The sequence below is a fragment of the Hibiscus syriacus genome, unplaced genomic scaffold (assembly GCF_006381635.1).
Source record: "Hibiscus syriacus cultivar Baekdansim isolate YM2019G1 unplaced genomic scaffold, ASM638163v2 tig00111743_pilon, whole genome shotgun sequence".
In the NCBI taxonomy this organism is placed as follows: domain Eukaryota; kingdom Viridiplantae; phylum Streptophyta; class Magnoliopsida; order Malvales; family Malvaceae; genus Hibiscus; species Hibiscus syriacus.
In genome coordinates, this window is record NW_024063167.1 from 465,957 (window position 1) to 475,340 (window position 9,384).

The 9,384-nt window shown below is 33.0% G+C and overlaps 1 protein-coding gene across 1 annotated transcript; it reads left to right on the top strand.

The window, feature by feature from the left end:
• Positions 1–8,156: 8,156 nt before the first annotated feature.
• On the top strand, positions 8,157–8,983 carry LOC120169000 (auxin-responsive protein SAUR50-like). The gene is made up of 2 exons (XM_039177240.1): positions 8,157–8,580; positions 8,890–8,983. The coding sequence occupies exon 1, from the start codon at positions 8,234–8,236 to the stop codon at positions 8,549–8,551; it is 318 nt and encodes a 105-aa protein (XP_039033171.1). The 5' UTR covers positions 8,157–8,233; the 3' UTR covers positions 8,552–8,580; positions 8,890–8,983.
• The last annotated feature ends 401 nt before the right edge of the window (positions 8,984–9,384 follow it).

Genomic DNA, 9,384 nt, shown 5'->3' on the forward strand with positions numbered 1-9,384 from the left:
ATTGTGTTAATATACAATGTTCATGTTCCTTTTTTCATTAGCATAAATAAAACATAGGGCAATCACATTCGAACCCAAAAACCAAGCAAATTTGTGCATTATATCAATCCTGAGAAATGTTTTGCTGGCCTTATTTGCTGAGCCAGTCTTATCTATCAAATTTCATTTCAGAATTTGATTCAAAAAGTTGACATTTGCAAATTGCAATCCAGATAAAAAAAGAAGATAAAAATGTAGTTTTCTGAAAGACTGCAGGGAAAGGGAAAAAAGGGTTGCCACAATAATCTAAATAAAACAGTTGCAACAACGAAGAAGTTAAGGAGGCGAGTTTGGAGAAGAGGGTTGAGTGAGTTTGGAGAGTTGGAACGGAGAGCGAGTCGGATTGAGTCAATGAGTTTGGCTCGTTGAAGGTAATGTGTGAGTTTGTTGGGGAATGGCTCGCGTACAAAGGAGCAAACTTGTTGGTTTAGAAGGCTAAACAGGTTTTTAAAAGACGATAATCTTTTAAAATGCATTGCCATTTAATCAAAAAAAAAAAGATTGGGAAATAATCAACTAGCTAGCTTTGGATCACAGCTTTTCCGCTATGAAAAAAATACAAACACTTGGTCTGCATGAGAGATTTTTAACAAAATCATCGCAAAATCGTTCCAAGGAGTCTTTGAAGTTCCTAGAGTAATTTTAAAACGTGTATTCAATAGTCGCATCGAGCTTAAATACGTGAACCTAAATCTACAAGGTTAAGAAGAAAGTGAAATCTTAGTTGAGACAGGGTTATTGAAAGATGTTCATCAGTAAGCAACATTCTTTTAGAAATATCATAATATTAAACCAGGCGTCTAGTTTTTACAATTAATTGCAACTTATAAGTAGCAAACAAGAGCTCTATGAAATATTAGGTACCTTCCAAACATGAAAACTAAAACGAAAAACTAAGGTCATAAAATCAGCAATGTTGCTTCTAAGCTCTAACAGAAAGCTAACCCGTTTAAGACTACAATTGACTGAAACAATTTTGGCATGAATTGAATATATATGTGCGTGTGTGTGTGTGGCAGCTAATTCATGTTTATCCCTCATTCATTTGCCTCTTCAAAACAAAAGCAATCGAAGTAACTACTCAATTAACTTGACAACACTTCTCTCTCTTCTCTGTACCGTGCTTTGAGGGTCTGTGTCTTTTTCCTTCTCTTTCTTTTCTTTTCTCCCAAACAGTCTTAAAAAATGAGACGCCTTTAACAGCTTCAAAAACAATTTCCCAATATCGGACAAACTGAACAAATAGTAGGTTCATAAAATTCAAATAGAATAGAATCAACTCAAGTTCTACTCTTAACTAGGGTGTCCTCAAGTTTCTCTCTCTCTCTCCCCCCCTTTTTTCCCCTTTTCCATACATGCTAATAACTTCCAAAATAAAATTCCAAATCTTTTCTTGTTATACTTTCTTATCATACACTAAATTATAAACAGCTTGCTAAATTTAACAGATAATACTACTTGATAAAGCGAAGAATAATCAATTTGGGGCATTGATTCTTTAGAGAAAAAAAAGAAAAAAAACAGCGGCAATGGGAAATGTAATGAACCACAAGAAGTAGCTAAGACATTAACATAAAAGAGACTGTAAAGACTTCATACCATACTATCGTAACCTTGGATCAACCGCGAATAATCAACAGCGCCATTTTTTCCCTTCTTGGATTTACCCTCTCTCGCCCCATGGCTCTCAGACCTCCATGACTCCCGCGGCGACGAGCAGCACCAGTTTTCGTGGATGGAAAAGATGAAAAAGTGGAAAGGGGTTTGAAAAAAATAGATGTAATGGCGAGAAAAAAAGGCTTTCATAAGTGAAAAAGAGACTATGTTCGGCGGAGATGTGCAACAGTAAAAGGGGATCGTGGGAATAGATGGAAAAGGGATTTGAACCATTAAAATGATCAAATATTGCGGCGTTTGTTGACAAAAACGCCACCATTTATCATTTTATAGCGGCGCTTTTTAGAAAACGCCGCTAAAGTACATTTTTTTTAGGCATTTGTGTAAAAACGTCACTACAGTTTTAATCTTTAAGGCGTTTATTGAAAAAACCCCACTATAAGTGAACACTATTGTGGCATTTTTATAAAAACGCCGCTAAAGTATTAATATGTTGTGGCGTTTGTCGAAAAATCGCCACTATAGATGGACCTATTACGGCGTTTGTATAAAAACGCCTCTAAAGTACTTATCTGTTGTGGTGTTTGTCGAAAAAACGCCGCTAAAGTACTACTCTTTTATGGCGTTTTTCGAAAAAATGCCACTACATATGAACCTATTGCGGCGTTTATATAAAAACGCCGATAACAAACTACCCTATTGCGGCATTTGTTTAAGAAACGCTGCTAAAGTATCATTTTGTGGCATTTGAATTGTAAATGCCGCTATATGTTTAAATTTTGCGACGTTTACTTTTCAAACGCCGCTACAGAACAATTTTATTGTAGAGCTGATAGTGTCGGAGTGAAAAGATTTCACGGTAATTGATTTTTGTCTTTTTTAATCTTTTTCTTTCTTTTCTAGATTAAACAGTTATTAATTAAATCACGTCAAAACACGTTAGAAAACTAATGGTGAAATGATAAAAATTTCAATGTATAAAGTTTAGTTATTAAACTGAAATTTTTTAAAATACAGCGGCCAAATTATGATAAAGAAGAAAGGTTAGTTATTAAATATGTAATTTACCCATAGGATTATCATTATATATATTAGGGTTTCATTTCTTCATTTCATTTTTATGTTGTTGCAGCCCTTATATCAACTCATTTCTTACTTGTGTCCGTTCTTCTTCTTCCTTCCATTTCCATTATATTTTTTCTTTACATATTCTTTAACTTGGGTTACGTATTTGCTATATTTTTTTTCCTTTTACACTTTTTCTTGTATGTTCTGTTTAGTTAATGAGAAAATATGGAATTGAAAAAATATGGAAAAAATCTAAAAAAAAATTGAATATTTATTTTTTTTTATAATTTTATTTAAGTTAGATCGAAGATTAGTTTTCACTTATTCATAATTCTGACTGCCGGAGGTCTCCCACGGAAGCTGCTCTCAACCTGGTATTGGGGACAACCTATTATCATACCTTCCCTTACCCCATTACACATGAGAATAGGGTCAGCTAAAAAAATTAAAGGAAGTGAAATAGATACCTCTAAAATTCTTTGTAGGTCAAAATCGAATGTATACATCTAATTTTCGAGTCAAGGTCAGGGCAGTTAAGAGTCTAACTTGTCTCACCCCATGTCTGTCCATTCTTCTATTGTACTATCAAATGGAATAAGCTTTGGACGGACTGATTTGGTTTGAAGTTGAATTCATCTTAATCAAGTTAATTTATTTTTTTAAAAATTCAAATAATTTTATGTTTGAGTCATCTAAATTTTGAACATTGTTCATTTTAAATTCAGATTATTGAAGACTTTTCAAGTCAAAGTCATTTCTAGTTCAGTTATTTTAGATTTAAGTTGTGTGTATTTGAATTGTTGGATTTTTTATTGATAAATCAAATTTGATTAAATTCAATCTAAATTTTCACAGTAAGGTTTTTGAGTTCATGTCTACAAAGTTACCCATAGTCCAAGGATCTTCATGTGGCAAGTAGCTATGCCCTATGGGGGTTATAAATTTTGGTAATAGTCACAATTTTGAGCTACCAAAGTGTTGGCCAAAAAAAATTACAAAATAGGGCACAAATACTTTTTTTTTGGGATCTACGATATTTTTTATAGTGCATAAAACTTGTCGTGTCGAAGTGACGAGTTTTAATAAAAATATTTTTATTAAAACTTTTTACCTTAATGTGATAAAATTTAATAAAATTATATTTTATTAGAACTCATCATTTTGATGTAACGAGTTTGAATAAAAATATTTTTTATTAAAACTCGTCACCTTGACGTGACGTGATGAGTTTCATTTCCAATGCAACATTTTTCGTATTCTCAAAAATAAAAACTTGAGTGCACTAATAAGTTAAATAAAAAAATCCGGATACCCTAATGGGAAAAAAACAGTTGGATTTCTGGTTCTTCCAATGGGACAAAGAATACCCAAAATTCCACAAAATTAACAAGGCCCATGGTTAGGACGTCCTCTCCCCACCCTGACCCCATACACAAGAAGTCATCCACCCCAGCTGGCTTGGACCCCTTCCAACAGAAATGTTGCTCCCCAAAATAGGAAGCAAAAACACTCACAGATGACAATAATACAGTTGTAGTAGACCATCAACCCAAACATGACACTATTGTTTCCTCCATCTTACACACCGCATGTGCTTCCTTCTTTGTTCATGCTACATCCGCAAGTCCGTGACGTTCCGGATTCGAGTTCTTACCTGTCAAATGGGTCCATTCCCCGTTTTCGTTTCATCCCAACATTAAACGTTTATCATCTGATATTCCTTGGTTTTCAGTGGATTCTACAAATTGTCACAACTTTCTAAATTTCAATGAGCAAATGATATATCTGGTCGAGCAGGCTACCTGTAATTAAGGGTCACATTATCCTATCCTTAGCTACCAATTTTAGTGGTTGCCTTGATTAGTATCCCTTCATATTTGCACACTGCTGCTTTCGGGGATTCCATTGGACCCATATCCGTATTTGCATGTGTTTTTCAATTTCTCATCCTCCCAAGTGAAGTCCATTTCAGTTAACCAATCAGTTTCGATCACACAATTACATGAATTCGGTTCCTTTGGTGACCATGAGTTCAGTGTTTGTTCAAGCCCTTCAAACCGTTTTAGTACGTACTTGTTGGCGCATTGCATCTTTCGATGATTAAATTCATTACGTACTTTACCAAATCACGTCCAGGCTTGTTACCATTGTAAAAAGCCGGACCTCTTTAGTTGATTTTAGCAGTTAGGTCATCAGGTCTGGTCCATAGAACATGTGGTTGGGGGGGGGGGAGTGGAGAGAGAAATTGCTGCTTGGATCATAAGGATGGATTACAAGTGGCTCTCATTCGTGCAGTCAATGATGGACCGAGGGAGAATGATAGGGGCGGTCGTTACCATGAAAATTTTAAATTTTTATATATTTTTTTATTTGTATTTTATATTAATAATATATTTTATCCTAAAATTTATAAATATATTCTTGCATAAAATATTATATTCATCCCTATTTGCAAGACTAGCCGACTCTATAAATATAAAGATCTTTTTCATAAGTTCTAAGAGATCATCTTCAAGAAAACAACTTAGAAGTTAATCATACCATACTATGACTACTCTATTTAACTCCAGTCTTTATTATCGATTAACTTTACAGATTTAATTTACCTCAGCTAGCTATAATAGTGATCAAGAAAAGGTATGTCGAAGAGTCACTTTCTAGGCCGGTACAATGCAGTCAAGCAGTAACTTCACTTTATAGACCAGATGATAACTATAGCCTGCCATGCATGTGGCAGCTGGAAGAGAATTAATTGTTTCGAAATTATCAATTAATTAGTATTAGCCTATTAGGGGATGAAATAATGTGAGCCGATAAGGGCTTGAAAAACCTGCAACAAGGAAGAAGAAAAGCTAGCACGTACGTGCATCATGCATGTGAATCACTGTTATTGCATATCTGCCAATCGATTCTCAGAATCACAAGCTCAAAAATATAGGAGTGAGACTCGCAGCAGCTAGTGGTGCTTACACTCTCAGTACAGACTGCTTATATGTTTAACCTCTGAACTATGTACCAGATTACCATATTGCCTCGGGAATTTCACCTACTGTATCTGCTTACTTTATTCATCGCCTTGATTACGATTTATCTCATTCCAATCTGAAGCTTTTTTTGTTTGGGTAAACAACACTTGCAGTCAGTCCCTTTTGCTTTTAGTTTAATTTTAGTTAAAAAAATTATATTCTAGTCATTTTTGGTTTCGGCCTATTTTTTTAGTCATTGGATTAACTTGACCCCTAGGCTTTAGACGAAATACAAATTTGACACTTAAATTTAAATAAAATACTAATTCAATCCCTGAATTCAATCAAAGCTTTCATCGATCGTAACTCATCACCATCATTAGTCATCATTGATTGTTGTTATCGGTCGTCGTCAACTACCGTCGCCAACAATCATTTGACTCTAATATTTTCAGTCCACTCCTTTTTTACCTTATGAACATGAATCAAGTGTATGTTTCGTTAAAAAATATCTCAAACTCCACAAATTTGTCTAGAACACTTTAAATTCTTTTAAAAATAAATTATAATAATAAATTTATTATAAAATTCCTTTAAAATTAAATACAATGAAAATCTAAACATATATCATAAATTCATAATCATTCATATTATAATAATAATAATTTAATTTGTATAAATTTTGATAAATTGCATATTACATGTTATTTTTGTCTTTGTTTTTCTAATATTTCGTGTGTTGTATAATGTACTTCGGGCATATAATTGAATGAAGTTTTTAAATGTTATAAAATAATTTAGAATGAAATTAAATTTATTCATAAATAATTAAATAAATTTCAACTTTTAGCACAAATCTAGTGATCTCGATGGTAAATGAACTATTGTTATTCCTTGAGATCCGGGTTCGAGCACCTGGAATGCTACGGGTGTGAGCGTTCAATGTCAAATGGTTAAGAGTTATCTTTAATCAGATATTATCTTGTACTTACCTCATATTAATCAAGTAATAAATTATAGTGGCATAGGGATGAATAGTTTGGTTGAACACTAAGCTAATAATATTATAAAAAATTACTTATAAATAAAATAAGCCCTGTAATTATACTAAAAAATAAAGTAAGTTATTGATTTGAATCACGGATCAAATGAACTCTTATGTAAAAAAATGTGATCAAATAAGCCATTGAAATTATCTTTAAAAATAATTTTTTATTCGTGATTTTTCAAACAAGGCCTCACTTAATCTACGATTCAAACTATGACTCGATTAATTTTTGGATAAGATTAGATATATCTATTTTATATATAAGCAAACATAATTTGACCAATACAAATTTGTGAAGGCTTAAAACAAAAAGATATAATGATATTTTCAGCCCTCAACTTTATCAGTTTAGTTATTTTAGTCCTTCTAAAATTTTGGTGCATTTCTTTTGGATCTCGAACTTTTTTTTTGATCAAATCAATCCCAAATATGATGAAACAGTAACGAAACCATTAACGTAACCTATATTATATACTTTATATTTATATGATATTTTATACATATTATATAAAATATATATTGCTATAATATAAATAGTAAAAATATGTTAAAATTAGAAGGGGTTTAAATAGCGCTGGTATTATATTAAAAATATAATTAAAATTTCTCATCAATTAAAAATAAAAAAATTTGACTAAATATTAAATAGAAGGTAGCATATAAAAAGAGAAGAGCATAATTTAAATGGATTTATTATTTTAGAAATATGATGTGACTTAAAAGAATTTAAGGTTCAATTTTATTTTATTTTTTTGCCTAAAAAAAGTTCAAATTTTTAAACAAGTGCATATGATATTGAGAAAGTATAAGAGAGAAAGAGGGACCGTGATGTCCTTTGGGAGGGCAACAAAGTGGTGTAATCCCGATTGGGTTGCCATCAGGCTTGTACTTTGAGCTCACTCACGCCAGACCCCTAAATAGATTAGGGGTTAACATTTGGTGAGTGAAGTCAAGTTAAATCAAAATAATTTAAATTATTCAAAATTTTATTTTATAACTCAATTTTTGTTTTAATTTAAACGTTTTTCTATAATTATAAATAATACATATATTTATATTCTTATGTTTTCATATGTGATATATATATACATCACACAAAGTTCAGGAACTCGACTCAAACTTAAAAATGAATCTACTAATTATTAAAAATTGTAGAGTTATTTAAGTTCTATTTCATAGTTCAACTAGAATTTATTTATTTTTTGAATTAAATTGAGTTTATAAAATTATAAATCGAATCAATTTAAAATGAATTTTTTCTAATCAAATTAAATTAAGAGGATCAATTTTTTAAATTAAGTCGAATTTTAATTACACACCCTAATTCCTTTATCCCCACGAGTACACTACATGGCTTTCTTTCTCTCTTTCAAAATTCTATTATCTCACCATATATACCCCTTGAATGCCCCCTCCATACTTTCACACCAACTCTCTTTCTCCCATTTACCCTCCCCGAGTTCGACACTTCGAAGGCAAAGGTGGGGAGGAGGAGATGGCTATCAACAAGAAATCCAACAAGCTGCCTCAAACACCGGTTATCAAGCAGATCCTAAAGAGATGCTCCAGCTTGGGCAAGAAGCAAAGCTACGACCAACAAGGTCTGCCTTTGGACGTCCCCAGAGGTCATTTCGTTGTTTACGTTGGCCCTAACAGGACCAGATACATTGTTCCCATCTCCTTCTTGACCCGACCCGAGTTCCAGACCCTGCTTCATCAAGCTGAAGAAGAATTCGGGTTCGATCACGACATGGGCCTCACCATTCCCTGTGATGAAGCTGTTTTCCAGTCTCTAACCTCCATGCTCAGATGAAGCAAAAAAATAAAGTATTTTTGGAGAAGGTGAAGCTGCTCAGTTGCTTCTCTGTTTACATTTTTCTACTGCCTTTTTCTGACCCAAAAAAACCCATGAAATATTTGTTTTAGTTAATCAATCTGGGTTGTTTAGATTTGTAAATCTGAAAAATTTTCCTCACCGAGGTGTGGGTTGTACATCAACTACCATTGTACCCTGTGAGAGAAGTAATACCAAGGGGTTTGGTTTCCCATTCCCGTTTAATTTTCTCTGCAAGGCGCACGTTCACCAGTTTCCAAGGCTTTGTCTCTTAGCTTTACACTTCATTTATTTATTAGTTCTTTTTCATGTTTCAGGTTAACGGTTGAGCCGTTAACGAGTGTTAAAAAACGATATCAACCAGACAGGTCATTGGAATGTTTTGCCCGAGGACGAAGGGTTAAAAACAAAGGGGTAAGTTTGTAACTAGAAACTTGCATTACAGTGAACTTTGTTTGATGCTGTAAACTATGGTTTAAAAAAGCTAAAAATGTTGTTTCCAATTTTGCATTGGTCAATGCTTTGAAAGTTTCAGCTTTTCCCTCTTACGGGCTGCATCTAAAGTCTAAACATTGAAGTCCGTGACAGACTTTTATTACGTTTTTACAGTTAAAAAAATACATTTTTACTGATAAGCATTCTGAATATGATGCTTTGCTTTAAAACTCAAAGATGTTGAAACCGCAATGTAAATTGATCGATCAACATCAATCAAGGGATTGGCATGTGATGGGACCCATACACAGAAAAATCTAGTATGTATGTATATATGTATGTACATGATGATCAGTTTGAGATCAGCCATGGCGTCA